General features: G+C 40.1%; 1 protein-coding gene across 3 annotated transcripts in view; it reads left to right on the forward strand.

Moving 5' to 3' along the window:
* Positions 1-19,104, forward strand: part of LOC118516465 (RNA-binding protein Musashi homolog Rbp6-like) — a 35,194-nt gene extending 16,090 nt beyond the window's left edge. For 2 of the 3 annotated variants that reach the window (XM_036062367.1, XM_036062368.1), the window contains 2 exons: positions 12,040-12,281; positions 12,383-19,104. In XM_036062367.1, the coding sequence (XP_035918260.1) occupies positions 12,040-12,281; positions 12,383-12,424 (284 nt within the window). In that variant the 3' untranslated portion in view covers positions 12,425-19,104. Of the gene's footprint in view, positions 1-11,439; positions 11,506-12,039; positions 12,282-12,382 lie in introns of all 3 variants that reach the window. The other variant, XM_036062366.1, reaches the window with a different exon arrangement.
* Positions 19,105-23,323: the final 4,219 nt, after the last annotated feature.

Genomic DNA, 23,323 nt, shown 5'->3' on the forward strand with positions numbered 1-23,323 from the left:
GTATGTCACACTGTTGTCTCGTTGTCCACTTCGTTCCCCGGTGTTGTGCTGAGCAAAACATGCAACAACAAAAACGCACAGAAAGGTTACATTAATGACTGTTCATCATGTGTTTTTAATAATTAATCATACAATATCAGCGACATGATAGGCGTGAACGGGTACTGCAAATGATGAGTCTCTGATTTACATTATAACAGTAATTTGTATTGAAAAGCTATGAAAAACTTATCCTCCCTTTTTTCAACTTATTATCATTAAAGTTACATGAGCACTGTAATAGAGTGACAGTTTGCAGAAACATTATGAGGTGCGGGAAAAAATGTGCAAACAGTACGAATGAAGCTAAAATTTACATTTTAATTTAAAAGGAGTAAAACTGACAAACACACCATTAAAAATTATAAAGAAAAAAATACCAAAATAGCACAAAACAAATAAAAAAGCGCAACACAGCAAGAAAAAAAACGCACAACCAGTTTGCAAATCCGTTGGTGTGAATAAATAAAAATGATGAATAAATGTATAAATTCAAACCACACACAACCAACGCGCCCCAAATCAGCATATCGGTGTCGATTGCACCGAAAACGATTCGCTGCTCCTTCATTTTGTTTTGTAGCGTGGATTGGTGACCTGGTCCGAGTCATGATGTTTTTCACAATTTTTAATAACAAAACAAACCGAACAAGAGCCGATTTGATTGAGTGTTTTCATTTTTGGAAATAAATTCGCTTCAACATTCGTTTGCGCGGATATCAGAATCAAACAGAAGCAAAACGCACATACATACACACACAAAGAAATGGCCACCATCTTCCTTCTGGCCATAGCTGTAGAACCACCACCCGGAAGCTCTGCCGGTGGTTAGCCCTTGATCATTAATGCATGGCGGTTTCGGGGGTCGGAGTTTGGGTGGTCTTGCCTAAACCTTTACACTCCGAAGCTGACCGATTTTACCTGAACCATTTCATTGCGCATTACGGCGGCCCGGGTTTCCGTCCCCTTTTTTCCCGCCGCATCCGAGGCATTAATTGATCTACCATTTAAGTGGGAGATTTCCCCCGCTAGAAGGCGTGATGGTGGCAGCAGGAATATGAAAAACATCACCCTCTCTCTCTCTCTGTCTCTCTTTCGCGTATGAATATTTGATTTATTTTGTGTCCGATTTGTGGTGCTAGAGCGGGAGAGACAGTGCCCCGGGCGGAGCAGTACAACCACAGACACGAGCACAAAGTGCAGTTCGTGGGACTAATTGGGCAAAATCAAAAATTAACATGAAACACTTTTTCTTTCCCCCTCATGGAAGCCGTTATCAGTGCGCGACATTTCGCGATGGTGCATGTAATGTTATGTTTATTTTGTTTGGTAAGGGATTTTTTTTTCAGTGGGGAAATATTAATTTTTAATCTTTTTAAGGTAGAAAATCAGTTTTAATAAGTAGAAAACAGGTGACGATGATGTTGCAGCTAGCCAGACGAATCGTAATGTGAAATGCGAACAACTAAAAAGAAGCACATTTTGAGAGATTTCCGAATAATTTCAGTTGTATTTAAAGCACAGCAGCTTGAAAGCTTCAAAAACCAATCCGGTAAAAACATTTTAAAAGCTGTCTAAACGTACTAGAAACAATAAAGAGCAAAACTATCCAGCCAAATAATAATACAAAACCAAATCAAAATGTAATCAAATGAAGTAACGTGTCAAGGTGTGGCTGGAAAACCTCAGCCAGATAACAATGCTAGAAGCGACTTTCTAGCCAAATTTTATATCTTGTTTAGAAATCATTGGCTTGTTGAGGCCTCACTTTCTGCTTACGATTCACGCAACAAATAGCAAGCAAGAAAAGTTGAAAATATGCCACATGCTGAATGCTTACACGCTGCAATATGCAAACAGAATTAAATAAGAGTCAACACACAAAACTAATGCAAACAACAGAAAACGCACACAAATGCCAAAGTTTATGATATGCAAATGCAAATTAAAAATGTTTAACATCAACAGTTTTACCATAAGTAAAATGTGCACACACACACCCTTACAGAAACAAAAACAAATTCTGTGAACATTATTAAATCGTGAAAAATAAGCAGCCTTTTCTTTGCAGTTAACCTTTTTTTTTAATTTGGTTATTTTTGCTAGTTGTATATGAATAACAAATGGTCGTTTGAAAGTTTCATTTTACTTACAAAAAAAACTCTCATTGATAAAAGTCATTTTCCACACTAAAGTTGAGGTTTTCCAAACATTCCATACACCAAGTCCCTAGCGAACCGTTCTCTGCGCGATCGTCAGCCAGATGTTAGCACTAAATTAAACTTTTCAACCCAAACCCCCGTAAACCCCAGCCGGAACATCCTTCAATGGCCCTTTAAGAAGAGCCACAGGCAGTTTTCCACCGTGCGCGTGAACCCACCCACCGAAAGGGTGATCTCGGGAAGGATATTGTCTAACAATGTTAGCGCAAGCGAGTAATTTCCCTCGTTGTTCTGCGACAACGCTACGGACATTCCGGCATCGTGTCACCCGTTTGGCATCGCCTGTGGATGTGCCTTCTTTAAACGCTGTCATGAATCAAATTTTGGCGCTTCGGTACGAGAGCGAGTGGCGAGCTGTTCGACAGCACCGGGAACGGCTCGCCTTATTCGGGACGCTTCTGCGACTGATTACGACATGTGTCGCAAAAATGTCATTAGAGCGAGGGAATACTGCACATAAAGGGGGGAAGCGGGGGGGGGGGCGTTTCAGGGGTTAAGAAGAAGCCACAACGATCCTTCATCAACCGTTGACTTTCCCTTGCCTGCTGACACCTGACCGTACGGTTGGGAGGATTTTCGTTTTGACGGGCACCAGCGTACCCTTGTTCAAACATTGACATTCATCCTCAATCGTCCTAATTACTATCCACCTCTTTATCACCCTCGATCATTAAGGGTTGGCGTTCGGTTAAACTGTGCACCACATTTGCACAACCATCCGCACACACACACACACACAAAAGCCCATAACCTATGGAGGAAAGAATTAGAACCGTGTAACATCCAACCACCAGCTCAGCACGACACGAAGGATAAGAAAATCTATGTCATATAAGCCATTTTCGGGGGGGGGGGGGGGGATTTTTGTTCGTAAAACATCCATCTGTGACACCTAAAAATTTTCAGTTAGGTTATTCCTTCAACCTTAAGGAAAGAATATAAACAAAAGCCAAATTTTAATCACTATATCATGCTTCCAAAAATATGCCTCACGAACAAAACGAAAAGAACAAATCCCTCTGCGTGTGACTCACTCGATGTGACATATTTAAAACCTACATTCAATGTAAAAGTAATATCTCTTTTGGGGACCTTTTTGTTTTTTTGAATTTTACCCTGGCAAAAGAAGGGTTGCAAGAACTGTAAGACGTAGCCTGAAGCCTCAACAAAAAATAACCCATTCAACAAAATATCCCCTTGTCATCACTAATAGCCGAACGAAGCCAGGAACCCAACCAAAAAAAAAAAACCGTCCCTCTTTCGGCGAGTCACCCCCACACAGGGATGAGCATAAAAACAAAAGCCGAGACCGAGAGTCCAAAACTGTCATACCCAAATTTATGTTGTCCAAGATTATTGTTGACACTTTATTTATTTTTTTGTTTCGCCATGATTGCAGGCATGGTAAACTCTTTTTCTTCAATTTTGTTGGCTGTTTTAAAAACGGTTCAATCTAACATGACAAGGGATGTACCTTCGATTATGATTGCTTCTTCTGGGATTGGCTAGAAAGGGAGAAAAATGGTAATGTAGGTAGAGTATGTTTGTTTTTCATACTTAAATTGAATTGGAAGCTTCAAAACAAGATGAACCGATTTATTTGAATCAGTTTGAAAGAGGGACTAGAAGATTACGTTCCTTGGACGCCACTTTACATAACGCACGCGCCCGTACACGTTACACAACTCGCTGCTGCTTCGTCAGCATATTGACAGCTGCGATTTTATCACACAGGACAGTTAATTTTATTCGCGCTCCACTTTTTCGACAAAACCTGAACCATGCTGGGACGTTCTGTGGCCGGTTACCTAATACCTACGGCGAACCAAATTTTCCCAACGAGCATCGTTTGGCGATGCTTCATTACACAACGGCGGCCGGTATGGGTGCGCTTCTTATGCGAGCGCACGAAGAATGTTACATAATGTGAATACGATACAGCATTTGCATTTTGTTGGACAATGAAGTTGTGTGGCGTGATGGCTGCTCTGCTGGTGGTGGTTCGTTTTGCTTTTCTGTCGAGTGAAAGCAGCGAAAAACTTCCTTACTTTCTCGCTTCATAATGTGCACGGGCGTTCTTCACTGCGCATCATGTAACTCTCCTTTTGGTGGTATTATTTTCGATCAATGTTTACCTTCTGCTGGCTGTCTGTAGGCTGATAGAAGATGCCGATGGATCGTCTGGGTCCTACCAGCATCGAGGAATGAAATATCGAATGTTACAAGATTCGACGGTATGCCACCAGCAGCGGTTCCGGTTCCCACCGTTTTTCAACTTTTTTTCCCAACCCACAACCCACCCTTTTGCCCGTCTCGCTTCCCTTCTATCATCTGACCTGGTATCTTATTCCTACCAAAATTCGTGCTGGGGGAACCGAAGACGGTTGCTGGCCCGGCTGGCACAGCCTTGCGTAATTACGTTGAATTTCGATGAAATATTGATGCCACGTCTGGTACCGAAACACTTTTAGGCAGGAGCCACCCTCGCTGGGTGGTTGGATGGTGCTTCTTCAACATTGCGCTAGCTAGGCAGCCGAATGGCAGGTATCCGTCATTCGGCGGCTTTCGCCGAACTTTGGCTGAGGGCCTAATGCTTCATCTAAAATCTTTCGATCGAGTGCGAGTCTCTGCACCTCCAACACCTGGTTGAAGTTTTTCCAACTCCACAGCAAACAGCGAGTGTGAGCTCTTGTGTGCGTTACAGGAATTCCAGGAGATAAATTTTCCCCCACCAAACAACCTTCTTCCGCTTCGTCTCAAGCTCATTTTGTGTTCAATATTTGTGGCCCGCGGAAAACTTTTCCCACAACCGCCCGAAACGGGTGGTTTTTTGCCGTGGAGAATCGGATTACTCGATTCGCGGCCAGCAAACACCACCTTCCTGTGCTGTGCTATTCATTGTAAGGGAAGCATTTTTTGCAATCTCTTTCTTTCTCACTCGCTTTCATTGTACTGTGAACAACCAGGATGTGGAATGGATGTGGATGGATGGAAGTTTAGTTAGTTTTCTTACTCTCTTATCCAACCCTACCTACTTTCAGTAACGCACGGCAGGCGCACAGCGGGAGATCATTAATATAATGAGCAAAATTGTGTGCACTCGCCGACGAGTTGTTCGCGAAACACGCCGGGTGGGTTGAGGTGGGGCCATGGGCGGTTGGTTGGATGTAAACGATACACGGTGAAAACTAGCTTGATGAATAAAGTTGTACGATTTATAAGATTTTTGATGAATACATTACCCAGATTTTCTTTCGATTACATCGGCATGAACACGAAAGCGTGTTAGGCGTGTGTGTGTGCCTGTTAAAGAGCAAGATTTTAACAAGGTGGTTGAAAAGTTTTAAGTTTATTCCGTAAGAAAGGCGAGGTTTACCGAGTTTTTCCACCTGTATTTCCTAACAGGTCTTTGATGGGCTTTTCATTAATAATATTAATATGCAAAATTGTATTTTCTACTAGATTGTGAAGTCATTAAAAATTCTAAAATCGTAAATTAACTACTTCAGTGTTCAACTTCAAACCAGTCATAATCAAGAAGCTTCGAAACAAACATTGATTTTCTTTACAATCAAACCTTGACTCATTGTTACTTTTCCATTACTCTCACAAAGCAAAAAAACCAATGCTTTCAAACGTCCACTTGTTATTCATGCCGTCAAACGACTTTTCCATTAAATGCTCCGTTTTTATGTTTCGCTTCTGCTGGGTATAACGCTTCATTGAGAATCGCCACGTTGGCATCTTTTGGAGGAAAAAAAAACTAAAACGAAAAACCATGCAGGGAAGCTTGTTGTTATGAATTTCATAACGTTCATTTTCGTCGCTAGAACCTCCAGAAAGAAAACCATTGTTTGTGCCATACATCGTCTCGCAGCGTACAATGTCAATTGAACTACCGAAACCTGTCGGATGTCGGATAAATTCACTGCTCACTGCTACGAGTAACCGTCCAGCACCGATGTGCTGAAAAACGGCAAACTGGATGACAGCTCAACCAAACACTTCGAGCAACGAACGCATCGAATCGACTCTTCCCAAGTCTAGCTGCCACAGCACGAATCTAAAAACTCCCAAGTTTGAAGGAAAAACTACACAAACATGAGCGAGGTGCAAAAAAAAACGAACGCCCCAAACGCGTACAAACAAACCGTGACAGCACCACACTTTCAATTGGCATGCAACGCTACTCGGTGCCGTACATTCGTCATTCGGCCCGAAACGCGTTCTATCGGTATCTATTTATTTATGAGCTGAAGAGTGAAGCAACCAAAATAATATTTCGTTCCGCTTGTCAATCCGATGGAAACTTTTGGTGTGTTATTTAGCTATTTGCTGTTTGGAAAGCGATGTGATTTTTTTCCTTCCGCCTTTGTACGTGTCGAAATTGATTTTTGGGATTTAAATATAAAATACTCTTCAAATAATGAACAGGCTGGTGGGTAATAAAACGGATCATATAAAACATTATAGAATATAAAACAAAAGAAGAACAATCAACAGCGAAAACAAAGATGCTAATAAGCAAGAAAACAGGAACAAACACAGAGAGAAAGGAAACAAGACGATACACAACCGAATCGGGCAAATGCCGATCGTACGTTTAGCCGATCGGACGCTAGTGCCTTCGAGCGAAGAATATGTCTAGACCAGTGTAAGTGTAACGTGACTTTCACCAGACTGGATTTGTTTTTGGTTTTCCTTCGATTTGTTCCTAAACTTATAGCTAGGTGATACATAGAGAAACAGTGACAGCATCTGTCTAGCCCACGGCTCCTCGCTTCAGTATTTATGGATAGCGAAGCGTTGCGTCTAGTGTGTGTGTGTTTTGGGAATAGTAATAGTTTATAGACCGAGTGACAATCATATTAACAACGAAAAGTACCTTTAAAATGGTGGTGTGTTACATTAGTATAGAAATTCGAGCAATCTTATTTCATTCCATTTAATCGATTCGTAATCGGAACAAAAGGCGTGCCATTTTCTTTTTCTCTTAAGAAAACCATTTCAAGCGTGTTTGCGTGTGTTTTGCAGTGCGTGTGTGTATTTTTTGAGAGTTTAAGCGTATAACATTTCATTTACAGTACAACAGCAAAAAGAACGCGAATTTTAGTTACCTTAGCCAAGATCGGATAAGCCCTTTTTTCCATGCCTTCATTTGCAATCTTTGTGTGAGAGTGTGTGCGTGTGTTTGGATTTTCTTCTTTGCGAGTGAATTTTTATCTGCTTTACCTACAAATATGTAACCTTTTCTTGAAAATGATATACTCTACTTCATACTGAAACCGTTCTCTAGCTGTGATTTACGAGAGTGTGTTTTATAGATGAACTTAGCTAAAATCTGTACACATACATATTCATTTCACAACGAGTCACAACTTAACAACGCGAGATAGCAAACAACACAACTCATCAACACACTTACACTCTTCTCTAGAATAGCAAACCTCATTGTAGTAGCAATACACACAGTTAAACCAATCGTTTGCCCTTTAAATGACTCCTAGAATAGATGTTGGTTTTTACTTGTTTCTTTTGAGTGAGCAAAAACAGAGCAAAAGCATTAGAGTGTGGTGTTGCTGATTTATGTTCTTTTACTTTCTTTGTAAACTCCCCTGTCAAATTCAAACCTTTTACACTAAACATTCACACACTATCTAATTCTTAAAGTAAAGCCTGATTGAAAGTTTTCCAAATATTTGAAAAGGAAGCCGTAGTATGTGTTTTAACTGAGAAAGCAAATGTGATTTATCATACCACACTAGTCGATTCAAAATAATTGGTTTTAAACGATGTTTTCAATTCAAATCTGTAAGAAAATCAACTCATTTTCTTCCACAAAAGGTAGCAAATGGGTTGTTTTCCTTTCTCCCTAATTTAACTTACTAAAGCTATATCAACTTGTTACTATCTTCCTATCATCTGTAGATACTTACCCAAAAAAAAAGAAATCAATAATCGAATCAACACTACTGTTGAGTAAGGAAAAGCGTTTTGTCTCTAGTGGATCTAGCTGCCATCTAGCAGTAAACAAGCCATACTTCTATCCCTTTATATTTCTATATTTATTCCAACAGTACTATGTAAAAGCACCTATAAACGCCACATTAGCGTAGGGAGTTTTATTACGTTTATTTTACAAACCGTTTTCTATACGCATAAACCAGCAGCGTACATTTAGTTGATTCTTTTACCTTAGGCTAATACTGTGTTCCGTTTGTTAACTACTTTCCTGCTCCAAGCGGCGTGTATGTAAGAAAATCGTACAACCTACCATCGTTCCTACCGATGAACCTACCTACTGATGGTGCAGCAAGTAGCTAGTGTAATTAAATAAATAGAGTAACGAGTTTGTTTTTAATAACAGTGAAAACAGTCACCAGTATATATCCATAGCGGTACTAAGGAGGTATTTTAAGCAAATCGACGATAAAACCCGATGTTTCCTTCCAGTTGTATTCGATGGGCCTGATATCGATTTTCCTTTTTAAACAGAAATATAAAAAAGGGCTCTTGACAGGTGATTTTTTATGAGCAACTATAAATAGTTTACTCAGTTCATTCCAAGAAATATCCTTCAAAAAAAACATATTTACTATGCGTTTCCCTTCAAATATTCCACCCCACCAAGGTTCATTAGCATATTTTTGGCAATTTTATAATCGAACTGTCAGCGAAGGTGCTAAACTCAACGCAGTCAGGCTAACTGTACGGTTCGTGACTGGGGGCAGTTTAACACCACGAAGGTGAAACTCATTTTGACACCTCGTTGAGCTAACAGTTGAAATCATTTTACCTCAGTTTGATGGTGTTGACTTCACCTCACAACCATTGCTTTCCTGTTTCGCATATGAATATGGCAACTTGAAGTCAATGCGATTTTTTTACAATTGAGGAAAAATAGCTAATTTAAACCTGTTGTCTAGGAAGTGTCCTTAAATATTCCAAAATACAACGGACTGACTTATGCTACATAAATTCACTCCAAACTCAACAAGCACGCAGGGATGTGCACTAAAAACCACCCAGCTTGTACTACGAACAATTAACTTTGTTTCTGTCGGGAAAAACTTTCCCGCTCCCGATGTTTCTTTCAATTTGTTTCCCGATTTGGAAAATCCGCATTCACCATGTTTGAAACTTTCACTACTAATTTATGGCTCACAAATACACTCGCCAATTACGACGAACGCTGTGCTACAAACAAATCGAAAAAACAAGAAACACGACGGGAAAATCATTCGTTGGAACTAATTTTCCCTTCGTGCGCATTCGAACGTTCCCCGGTAACTTAACCGTAGCCAATGAGCAGTAAACGCATTACGCATTAAGTATATTAAAATAATTTCCCTTTGTCGCTCGCTCGCCGTTGTGCGACTCAGATCTTGCCTTGCAGCTATGGTGCTGGTGCAAATCGGTACTAGCAAAACAAAAACATCCACGGGATCCTCTCTCTCTCTCGTTTGGTCGTGATTGAGCTGGAGAAGAAAAAGGAACAATCCCCGCACGTAACGTCCCGATACCCGCCACGACAGACAAACAAATAAGACAAAATAGTACCGAAACGACCAAGCGGCGTTTCAATTGTGCGACTACGCTTTTGCTCCTGTTGCCGCACAAGAAAAGCAACTTACGTAGCTTGGGCGAAGTATCGGAGAGCGCATACGTACCAACATACGCACGCATAAGTTCAAGTGGAAGCTCGTTATATGGGTGAGCGAAAAAAGCATCTCCCCGTGGACTGGTGGCGCAAAAAGTTTGTCGGCGCCAGGAGTCTGTTTTTATTTGCCAATGTCCAAAGTATGGCTTTTTTTTGCACCCCTCCGTACCGTGGTGTTCAATGACGCCCCGTTCGTCCCACATTTAGTCCAAGGAGGCGAGGTGAGTGGGGCGATGTTTTTACAGCATAAACAAGACCGCTTCTTGCTCACCCGCGGCGGGATGATCTTATTTTCGCTTCCCAGTCGTAGAGTAGAATCGAGATGAAAACATGCCGTACGTACGGAACAGCTTCCGAAGGAAGTTTTCTTTTTATAGCCCAACTCGGGCGAGTCCCTTTCACCCACGGGAAACGCTATTGGAAAACGATTGCACACGACGTGGTGCTCGGCATACGACTATCTAATTGCTTGAGAAGGAAAATGATCATAATTACACACAAGTTGGTGCCCGGTGCCGGTGTAATGGTTGTCATTAAATCTATCAGCCCAACTCGGAAGGTTGGAACCATCCCTTAAGGATGGTCCCTTTTAGAGCTTAGAGCAGCCGGAACACAACTGGAACGAGACCGAGGGCAATTGGGACATTCTTCAGCAAGCGAAGAGTGCTGTACATAGATGGCGTGTTATTATTGGCCACCTCAACGACTCTCCAATAAAATGTTCAAAGTACCGTAGGCTATGATAGATTACACCTCCAGAGAAGTGATTTGTTTTGGTTTTCTGTTGTTTGTGTTATAGTTTACTGCCCTTTGTCTGTCTCTCTCTCTCTCGCTGACTCTTTTAATCTCTCCATCGATCGATGGAACCGATACGGTTCTTAGTTAGTTTTATTTAGCTCTTCGTCTTGAACAACTAACTCAAAGTCTGTGCAACAAGGTATAAGGATGTAAGGAGGTTAAGAACGTCAAATAGTTAACAGTGAGGAGTTACAAACATCGATTCTGAAGGGAATCGTTATTAACTGTGATAAAAAAAACTAATACTGGTATTCAAACTACACTAGACCATACGTTAAACGCATTTGCTTTTACGGTACAAGATGGAAGCAAAACGACTACTACGAGGCGGTGGCACACATCCTTTCAAACGTTTGGGAAACAGCGTCTTTACCAGAAATATATATCTGACTTTAATTCTTGCCGAAGGATTAATAATTTGTTTACCTCTCTCTTTCTCAATCGCCAATTTCAAGAAACCCAGCACAAACTCTCACATACACACAGCCACACATATATGAACTCTCTTTTAGAAGTTTTGCCTCGTTTGTTTTTCTGAATATATCATTGTTTAGCTTCGGAAGAATTGTATTTTACCTGCTTTACCTTGTTTTTCTTCTTCACAATTGTTGCGCCTGCCAATTGTTCTTGTGCCAGCTAACTAATGTAAAACGTGTTTTTCTCCCCGTTTCTCTCTCTCTCTTTTCCATACGATTTTCTCCGTGATTTTCTCATCGACAGTTGACATCACCAATGGGCAATTGACACCAAACAACAACACACCGTTACTGACGCAGGCTCTTTCGGGTAGGTTGGAAAACAAAAAAACCAATGTTGAGCATTGTTTTGGTTTTCTGCATTTTTTGGAGAACCTTTTTGTTGCTGTTGTTGTGTATTGGTTGTTTTGATTATTTGCTTTAATAAGAACTTTTGAATAAAATTGGTGTAGTGAAACTTTTTTCTATTGGTTTTGAGCATCATTTTTGTAATTTGTCTGCTTCATTTAGTTGGGATTTCGTTGTTGCGATTTTTGATTATACATTTGTTTGGTTTAGTCTGAAAATTCATAAAATGGATTGGACAGAGATTTCGTTACTGGACTGCAATTGTAGTCCATTTAGAAACATAAGTTACTTCACTTCATCTTAAGCAGATGTCAGCAATAGCTTGAGTAAATCTTTCATATTGCGGAAACCTTTTTATAAGTTCTCTAAGCCATGTTTATTTTATTCACGTCATAAAATTATGTTAAAAACATTAGCTTCGATTCTTAATAACATCTTGAAAGGCAATCCAAACACTGATGAACTTTTCGTTTCTTACATGCTCTCTTACCGACAGTGATGAACAACTACCAGGCCGCCGCAGCAGCTGCCGCACAAGGCTTTGGCCCGCCAGCATCGCCACACACCACCACCACCCGGACCGCAGCCGGCTTCCCGAACGCCAACTCGCCCGGACCGACGATCGACATGTACAGCTCGAGCGCGGCGGACAGCGTCGGTTACGTTCAAGCCACCAGCCCGCAGCCATCCGGATTCCCAGCGATCGCCGTCAGCCGTGCCCCGCTAAATTACAGCCCGGTAAGAACCTTTTCTAGCAAGCTTCTTCCATCCAAAATAAGTAAACTGATAATGAACACTAAGTTACTAACACATAAACTTTATTTGCGTTCCATTTCCAGGGCCAACTAATTCCAGCGGCATTCACCAATGGCTACCATTGAAACAAACTAAGCAATATTTGATCACCATCGCTAGTACTTTGGACTGGAGTTTGATAAACACAGTAAGCTTGTGAGCGTGAATTTGCCTAACTAAAAACATTGAGAAAAAACACTAAGCGTGCATGAAGCGAGCGAGAAAACACAAAACCACCCGAGCCCAACACAACATAAAGCACAACATCCCTTTCTGCAGTGACCCAGTTGAAGTACAGCAGCAGCAACACCGCAACCCAAAGTCTTCGCGCTCTTATTGTCTGCAGCATCGGTTGGGCGACTGCTTGCAAGTGGTTACAAGGACGATAAATCGTGTTTGTGCCAAGGAAGAAATTAGTTTCATTTGGACGGACGAGAATGCGTAAGAAATGCGGAGGAAGGAAGGAAACGTACGGTATGATACTTTGATTTGTAATTAATTTACCTTACAATGGGATGCGGTTTTAAAAGAACCAGGAAAGTGAAATAATTTAACACAGAGTTGAGTTAAGGAATGGGTAAAAAAAAGATAGTTATTGAGATAAATTCGGTTACAACTGTGACAGTGCCCAAATGATCGCTTGTGGAAGCGAAATGCTTCGAGCGGTAGAAAAACTTTTGATTTAATTTTAACGTTAGAAAATATTTTACACATTATAAATGCCTTAAAAATCGAGAATCGTTATTGTGTTGAGGCTTATCTTCGGTGTTTAATTGTAACTCGTAAGCGATCAGCAACAAAATTAAGCAATAATTTCCTTGAACCAGCTGGATTGCCTGTGGTTGTGTGCTGCGTTTTGGTGTAAGTGGTCAATTAAAGCACACACATACACAGAATTCCACATTTGTTGCCCGGAACAGACTGCACGAAGAGAACGCAATTGCAGCAAAGTATGGTGGTGAGCTCACCTTTTTTCCTTTTTTTGTGCGACAGCAACTCAGGATGGCATGAAGCAAAGGAAAAACATTGGCTTCGAGTGTGTGCAAACATCGTTACCGTTTCTCGATTTGTCTGTATTCTGTTTCCTGCTTTTGAAGCACATAACATGCACAGCACACACAGTATTACTGTTGCTGCTATCTACTGTTGATGTTGTTGATGTCTATCTTCAACTGCACTGCGAAACCTTGTTTGTGTTGTGGCCATGCACGTAGCTTTTGCTTCTTTAGTGCCCCGTTCGGAAGTCCAAAACATCGCTTCCTTCCTGCTCTGTCCTCCTTCTTAAGGTTCAATCTACCACTTGTGTGGAGGACAGCTCAAAGGTGTTCGGGAGAGAGCAAAAGCAAAAATGAAAACATGAGCTCACTGCAAAATTGTGAGTAAAACAACAACTTTAGCAAAACGAAATGGCAAATTGCACGAAACAAGCCAAACAAGCAAATGGTCACGAAAAAGTCAGATAATGGAAACGAGTTGAAAATGAAGTTAAATAACAACAACAAAAAAACACACCCACAAACACACAAACAGAAAGAAACAATGTTGCAGCCCAAGGTACGTGCCACAGGCGAGCGCAATAAACGATATATACAACTCGATATACTAAATTGAAGCAGAAGAGCAAGCAAAAAACATTCAACCACACACACAAACACACACATTATATACATATAAAAATATGTTAAGGTAAACAGAAAACAACACACTACAACTTCACTTGTTTAAACTATGAGCTAAACGAAACAAACATCAACACGATTTGTTTTCAAAGAAAAACAACAAAAACAAGAAAAGAAAAGAAAGAAGAGAGAAAAAACACACACACAAACACAAGAAAACCCAATTTGTTATTATGAATAATTACTATTTACTTAATGTCTTTTTGAATTTAAGCCAATTTAAAAAGCAAATACTTAGCTAAATGAAAAACAAAAAAAGAAAACAAAAAAGAAAACAAAACAAAGAATATTGCATCGTGCAAAAAAGGAACAAACAAAACAAACAAAAAATCATCAAAAGAACCAAAAATTTACCATTTCTAAATGCAAACACATACAATACGCCTCCCAAGCTCCGCCTTTCACCTTCTCCTACTCTATTTTTCCCCTATTTCCCCTCTATTCTCCTCATCATTAGCTGGAAGACAGACGGACAGAGATCGAGCTAGATATAGATATGAATTCATTGGTGGACTGCACTGGCCGGTGCACTGTCCTTGGACTGTAATGCCTCCATACTGCACTAGGCAATTGGCAGGTCAATGTACTCGAGGACAGTAGCGGTTCACCGTTGTATAGGCAATCTAACACACGATTGCAAAGGGCATAAGCCCCTTTTTTATCCATGTGGATGTGTATGTGTGCTGCAAGAGGCACACTTTCAGCTGACACTGGACCTCTTCCTTCTTTCCCCTTCCTCCTGCTCATCATAGCGATCCTACCCGACCCAACCAAAACGACAACAAAAAATCCGAACAAATATTTGACCTAAACGAACACACGAATACACACACTATCAATTATTGAACAATTATTACGTTTGCTACAAGCATATTAAGATTAACGTAACTTTTTTTATAATGTAAAACAACAAGAAGAAAAAAAGAACAAGAATGGAATGCTAGTGGTCTTAGGTATAAAAATATAAATATATGAATATATATATTTATTGAAGACAGAATACAGGCAGGCGAATGATTAGCGGAAATGCGAGCCAGCGTAAAAACCGTAAAATCACATAAACACACCACTTACCCTCCACTGGAGGCCGGCAGGACGTTGAACACAAAAAACAACCAGCAATTTACAGAAACGTTTTACACACAACGCAACATTTTTGTGCAAAACACCACACGGCGAGAACAGAAGGACAATTTTGTTTCATCTGTTTTGTTCTCGCTCTGTCTCTCTCTGTTAGCAAAATTGCTAAATTTGCTAAAAACTGCAACCGACAGTGATGCTGTGCGGGTGTGTTTTGAGTCTAAGACACAACCAAGCTGAGGGAAAAAAGCTGCAAACATATACATACAATTTTACCACTTTTAATCGTCGCTCGTTACTTTTTACTGTTTCTTCTTCGTTTCTATTCCTGTTTCCTTTTGTCAAACCTTTCCGTGGAAAGGTGAAACGAACATGGTAAAATAATATAAACAAGGTCAGCTGTGCGTGTGTGTGTGTATCGACGGGAGGGGATGGAAAACCAAATCGTTCGGCATCGTAAAGCTGAACCAAACTCTCAAAACACTTAAAAAAATACACACACGCACACATGCAAGAGCAAATATTATAGTAATTGAAATTTTTTCCCCCAAAAAAACAAAGGAAAGAAGTCGAAAAAGATTGATGTTTGTATGAAATAGATATGGAGAAAATATTAAGTAAAAGCCCTGAAAAATGTGGACGGTGAAAACGCAATAATTGTTATATTAGTACGATCGGAGAAGCATTACATGGGCAGTGGGAAGGCAGAATTAAGGCAGGAGCTAGTATAGAGCTGCTGCAGACGAATCGGGGCTGCCTTGGCCCAAAAAGCTAATAAAAATTATATAAAAACTTACGACAGTCCTTACGAAGCCACACTACATTCGGTGGACGTTCCCTCGGTACTGTCTCCGTAACTCTCTCTCCCCCCACATACACATCCACACTCTCATACTCACTACTATCACTCGTCACTCACACGCCATCACAGTGTGCTGGGTACAAAAGCAAATAAATAAATCAATTGATACACAGCACACTACCCAGTGACGTTCTGGAACTCCACGATTCATATACCATAGCAAGCTTAAATAACATCTACATCGGTCAATCCCGATTTTTCAAAATTTGGGCAGACAGAGCGAAAACAGGTTAAAAGAAAACATCCTTCAGGGTTTGAAACACTTTTACACCTTACACCGAATAATGGGGTTGAAAAACACTCAACGTATGCGCACGCTCATCCACGCCACCTCATATTTCACACATCGCAGTAATGAAAGGAAAAATATACTTCAAACAAGACAACCTTCACAACAAACAACGTCACATCATTTTAAGCGAATCTAAGCGATACTCCCCCAACCTCCACAAACGATTCAACTCATGAAACTCAACCAAATTAATGAAATACGAAGAACGGAAACACGGTGAAGCAAACACAAACCATCTTTAGCACATACATTCGAAAGTAAGCTAGAGGAAGAGGGGGAAAAACAAAACAGAACAGAACAGCAAACCAAAAATAAAACAACAAAAAATCACACTTGTAAAATATTATAAATATATAAACTATGGCGAAAGTGAGGTAACAATGGGAAAAAATAACCATGCAAAGCGAGCAAAGAAAATAGAGAGCGAAGGTAGAAAACAGAGAACAAATGAAACCATCGCGTGGGAAACCGTTTAGGTTAATAATACTGGAAGGATCCCATTTGCAAGGTAATAATAGATAAAGTGACAGGATTCCAATTCCAAGTGAAGAAATAAAAAAAAAAACAAACGATGATTAACAAAACAGAAAACCAAACGCAAGTGAACGAAACGGGGGGCGATAGATGGGAATAGTAAAGAGAACAGCATGAATATGAGAGAGAGAGAAAAGGGAGCGCAGGAGAAAGAGAGAAACAAAAGGGATTCCCAGCAAAAAAAAGAGAAAAAAAGAACAACACACATACACATACAAGCAAACGCGAAAAAAATGGAGCAAAGCTGTGGGAGAAAGAAACAAATCTTAGTTAAATATAAATTATATTAAAATTTAAATTAAATAATTGAAGGAAAAAAAGTAAAACAAATATTTAAAAATACTATGATAATAAATTACAATTATTATAAATTAATTTTTATCATAACTGAACAAACTGGCACGAGCAGTTATAATGGGCCACAAAGAGAAAACAAACAAGCAAAAACGAAAGGAAAATCCATGCAGGTCATACACGCGCTTGCAAAACATTGGTTCGAGAGCGTGTACGAGTGCGGACGGAAAAGCAAAACAAAACAAAGAAGCAACTGCGGTCTAGGAAAAGAAAAAAAAGCTCTAGGGTAACTTTTGCCAAGTCGGTCTGACTCCCTGTGTGCCGGACACACCCAACCCGCAAACCCTTGTGAGCCTTGTTTGATTCGGATTCTGCCTCAGCGGAATCATCAATTTGCCTGGTCAAACTACCTTCTTAGAGTCCGCCGATCCGGGAAAGGTATCATAGTACGTGGGGATACACCAAACACACATACAATACACACACTCACACACACACACCAACACAGACACATTAATGAGGGGCGCAACAAGGACACGTTAAGCATAATAAAGTAAGCACCAAGAAAAAACCTGTGCCCGTTGGCGTGCTATCCCGGTCGATCGCGGTGCCGTTCAGTATCTCTGTTTCTCTCTCCCATCTGATGTAACGAATGTAACAAACACAAACAGTCACCAACTGCAACATACAGCAAGCAACAAATAACGGTTATAAGAAAACGAAGCAACAACAAAAAAACACACACACAACGTAAGAAACAAACCATTTTCTCTAACTCTATGCTAAATAACGTAAAGTTTAAAACCACATCCCAGCAAAAAACAAACACACAGAAATAAGGTAAACCATACCGTACCGCGCATACAACTCTATACCGCAAAACAAAACAAATGCCTGATATGTGAAGCGAAGGAAAGAGACGAGAGGTAAAAAAAATGCAAAAACCCAAAACCAAAAAAGGAATGAATAAAACGCTAAAACCCCACAATTTTTCTTCAGAAAACAATAACTTACAAGAGGAAATCTAACTGAAATAAAAACAAAACACACTCATACACACACGCTCACACAAATCCTCACCAACAGATATACTGAATGAAACAGAAACAAAAACAAAAAATAACAAAATGAACAAATACAATTAACAATTGTGAATTATGATGATTATTACCAATTATTGCTAGCTAGTAAAAGCAGAAAGAAAAAACCAGAATACCGCTCTCGGTGGTAAACCAAAAACGGTACCATGGACCCATGGAACACAAGTAAAAGAATGGGATGGAAGAAAGGAGGAAAGAAAAGAATCCAAAAAAACTAAAACCAAAAAAAAGAAACAATTCGATACATGGAGATACATTTACGGGAGCGCATGCACACTTTAAAACATATTCTACTTTTATTAAGCAACAAAACAACAACAAGAAGAAAAATGGAGAAGAAGGTAAGCAAGTCCCCACCAACCAATACAAAATAAAACAGAAAAAAAGAAAGGAGGTGAAGAAGAAAGAAAAAGAAAAAAAAGGAAGGAAGAAGAAAAAAACAAAAAAAAACATAACAAAACTCGTTCACTCGGTCACGGTCGATGAGGGCGCAATGAGGATGTGATGGGAGCTAAAGAGTGTAGACGGTTAAGAGGTGTGGTCCGTGGTCTAGCTTCGGCACCAGGAATAGCAGTCCAGACCAGTGAAACTGACACATTTACACATACACGAAAACATACAGACACACACACACATACAAATGAAAGCGCGCGAGCCCCCGGGGCACTAGCAAAAAAAACCGCGGGGACCAGGCAAAGCAAAGCAAACACAAAATGAAACAAACATAAATACACACACACACATGCGATGGAGGCGCACAGGCACGAATTGCGAAAAAAAAGGAGAACAGAAATCGAAGTTACAAAGTCGTAAGAGAAGGTACACTTTTTGGGGGAGGGCGAATGGCATCACAAGGTGAAAAACAAAAAAGAGCGAATAATAATCAATTTCACACACATCAAAGACAAAAAAACCAAAAAAAAAAGCTAAAGCGTGTTGGTGTTTTTCAATCATTTTTTGTTTTTTTTATCATATTTTCCATTGATAGTGAAAGAAAATTACTCTTTTTTAGTGTGTTGAACTGTTCGAAATATTTATTAATCCCGGCACTCCTCCTAACCTTGCAAAACTGGATTCGGGTCTGAGATGCGATCATCAATACCATCAGGATGCTGGCCGAAGATCAAACTGTTGCGAAACCCTGAAAGAAACATGGACGTCTGCTACAAATATCACAATGCATACCTTTGCAGACAGTATCTGGTAGCAACCTTTTTTAACATTCAGTGATCAACATCGTCGTACTTTTCCAGTCCAAAGTCCTCATTTCCATTCAGAATCTTCAGCGATCAAGTAATTTGTTTCTGTCTTGTTCATCCTAATCCTTGTCCCGTTGCGTTTAGGGTGCCTACAGTCTTCTCAGTTGAAGCTATCCTAAAGTGACTCTTAGTGGTTTGAGTTTACGCTCTGAACCTTAGTTTGACTCCCGGTAGAACGGCCAGGCCGTCTATCTTAAAGATCTTTATGTATAGGCTTCAAATTGCTTGTAAAGGTGAGTTATTTTGTACTAGTTCCCCTTGCCTATCAGGACCAGAAAGCAATGCATGCGTTGCATCTAACAATCTGACTTAATTGAACACTATTTTAACAACTCCTTGCGTGACTTCGGCTCGATTCACGATCTCCACTAATTTCAATGTATATACAATATTTCCGCGTCCTTTGTTGAAATGTTTGTACTACATTTGACTTTTTTTCCTATCAGTTAATTCGCTCTCTTATTTGATGTATTTGATTTTTAATAATAATTTATCATTTATAATTTTAATGCTATAATTTATGATTTTATATATTTTATATATTTATATATTTTTATCAATATTTATCACACTGAGCACATTTTACATAATTTACATTAAAATGTTTACATCTCATTGTATCATTTCTATTAAAAAGTTTTATGTTCAGTAATTTTGTATAGTTTTTGTAAGTTTTTTATGTAATTCATTGCCGTTTTTTCGAAGATGTGTAATTATTCAAGATTCTATGATTTTTGGCACATCATAATTTCCTCTGTGACAATACGGCATCGGACTGTAATACTTAAAAAATCAATAAATAAAAATAATTTCCTCTGTGCTACAGTGGTAAGGATCTCTTGCTTAAGTCATATATTAATTGTGTTGTCTCCCATCGAGCGCTCCGAATTAGCATACACTGTCCTGAAATCAGCTTTAAAAATTCACATTTTATAGATCATCAGCTCGTTATGACTGCTTGCAGATTCAGTATAGATCATATTAGTCGAAGCCCTCGCTTGTTTATGTATTCAAAAAGGTAAGTATCTATTCCTAAGCTGAGGAATATATCTTCTTCTTCCTTGGCGCTACAACCTCGAAAGGACTCGGTCCGCCATTTCTGGCTTTCTGTGAATTAATTTTACACGTAGTAAAGTAGTCAGCCCTACGTACGGGGAGGCGGTCTGGGTGGGATTTGAACCCCGGTCCTGCGGTGTGAAGACCGGCGCCGTAATCGACCTTTGAACGCATGAATTGGTAATTTTAAACAAGTCCATTAAACTTTGCTGAATTTTTAAATGTTTCCTGATTTCACCACCTTTATTTTTATGCTTTGTATGCTCTCGCTAAAAACTATTTACCTGGCCCTAATGTACAATCGCTTCATTACTCATTCCATCATTATCAGGCGTGTAAAAGCAACTAAACACGGCGCAATGAACGTTGTTCTTTTTTGTTGTTGTTTCAAATGCTAATGCGCCGTGCCAAAAAAAAAGATAGAATCCTCCATGTTCAATTACCATAACGGTGGTACACTGCCACTCTATCGACAGTCAATGTCCAGCGGCTGGTACACGGCGGACTCACAAAAAAATACAAAACTTCACTTCCAATAGAAAAGTACACAGTACATGCATGTGGGGTACGGACGGATGGGTATGACCGGGGATGAAAACAATCTATCCCACCATGAAATTAAATTATCCAATCCAATTAGATCGATAGGTAATTGAAATTAAAATTCTTCCCTAACCAAGGCAGCGTGGACGGGAGACGGGAGACGGGATGCTCACACAGGCACAAAAATGGCAAAATAAACAAACCTCAACCTACACGTACACGAAGAGTACACACACACCGGGACCACCATACAGAAGAGTCCAATCATTTCAAAACGGCGGATTGATAAAGACCGTATGGCTTTCACACTGTGCAAGCTGATAGGGCATCGGTGCGATTCGGGAAGGACACATCATCATGATCGAAAAATCCTGCCCATTGAATTCACCCACACACACAAAAACACATCCAGGCACACATTGATATGGATTCACCATAAAATGGCCATTCGGATTGGGGATAAGCCTATCGGGAGGATTGGCAGACATCGACAGAAAAAAAAAAAAAAACAGAAAACGCCAGTGAAAAGCGAAACAGATTCATCTCCACCAGCTTCACCGGCGTGTCATTGATTGACAGAAATGGTAGTGACGCTTTTAGAACGAATGCAGCCCGAATCCAGGTCATGTACGGAAGGACCGAGATGTATTGGGGAATACAAAAAAACGCACCTACGTCCCACAGTAAAAACTCCATTTTGTGTGCCCCAGTCCTCAGTCCCGGGGTTCGACTCTCGGGGGAATGTGTTTGAATTGGAAATTAGAAACTATCCACATGGCGTGCGTTGGCCAGTAGATAGGAGTTGGAAAATGAAAAGAAGGGAAAATAAAAACCAATCACCCCACTGAGCTGCCACCTATTACCCGGACTGGATTCGGATAAATTAACATAATCGCAATATGCGATCAATGAACGGCTGACAGGTTGCATTTGATCGACCATCGACGATGAGCTCTTAACTTGTGCTAGAGGACTCTGTTTAAAAATTACCATTATAATTATTATCAAGATCCAAGTCAAGCGTCAGAGACGAAGTCGCTTTCCAAAGAAGCTCTAATGAGATCGAAAAGAGTTCGCTTAACAAAGCCGTTTTCCTAAAACTACATTAATTGGCAATGTGCTCTTTTTTCCCCCACAATTTTTCTTCAATTATCTCCGCATTAGAGATGCATACAACCCGAAACCAATTAACAAAACAATACCGCAATAAATTCCATGTGCATTCATTTCATTTCTACACCTCACGAGCACAAAACATGGCCAACCCTTTTTGCGCCCCGAAAGCTTTGGCAAATTTCAATTGCAAATGCATAAAATAAAACGCTTCGCCAGTAAAAGGCACGAAAATCGGATCGAAGATCGACAGGAAAAATGTGTCGATTTGGGGTGGTTCGTTTAACTTTTTTCTTTCTTCTTTTTACTTGAAAATGAATAAAGCACACACACACACACACACACACACACACACACACACACACACACACACACACACACACGAATCGGGTTGAACAAAAGCGCTCTGACCGGAACGGAACAATTGGAGCAATTTTATTTTTAATTAAATTTGCTTACTTCTTCGTTTCGGTGCTTCGACGGGGTTTTCACTAGCTTGTTCGTTGGCTAAATGCAATTCGTGACGAAACAGAAAAAAAAAACACACACACACACACACACACACAGTTTGGACATCATCAGTTAATTTTGCTCTCTTTGCTCATTTGTTAAAAAAAAGCCAAACGGAAAAAGCTTGCTAGTGAAAGTATAAGGCAAGAAGTGGAGGTTTTTCGGTGTGGGAAGTAATTTTGTTCTGAGGATTTTTTTGTTGTTTTAGTTTAACAAAAAGAAAAACGGTTCAAGGTTTCGCAAAAAAATCCCGTACATTCACATAACGATAAAAGTCGTTGACATTAGACGAACTAACTTACTGCCTCTTTGCCCAAGCACGTTTCGTGAAGGTGTTGTCTACCAATAATGAGAACGTTTTCCCTCTGCCTTGATTTATTTCATCTATGGAGCTAGAGCTACTGTATTTGTTTTCGCCGAATTTTGAACAAGGTATTTTCTATGAAATTGTCAAGCAATGGCGCCGGTCTTCATCCGGAAGGACCGGGGTTCATATCCCATCCTGACTGAATAAGACTCGCCAGGTTCTGGTGGGCTGGTCATGACATTAGAATGGCACCGGACGACCCAGCCCGTAAGTCATTTTAGGCCGTCCACACGGGCAGATGAGGTGGAGTGATGACGTTGATAAGGCCACCAGAACAGTCGGAATAATAGATTCGC

This window comes from Anopheles stephensi, unplaced genomic scaffold, assembly GCF_013141755.1.
Source record: "Anopheles stephensi strain Indian unplaced genomic scaffold, UCI_ANSTEP_V1.0 ucontig3, whole genome shotgun sequence".
NCBI lineage: Eukaryota > Metazoa > Arthropoda > Insecta > Diptera > Culicidae > Anopheles > Anopheles stephensi.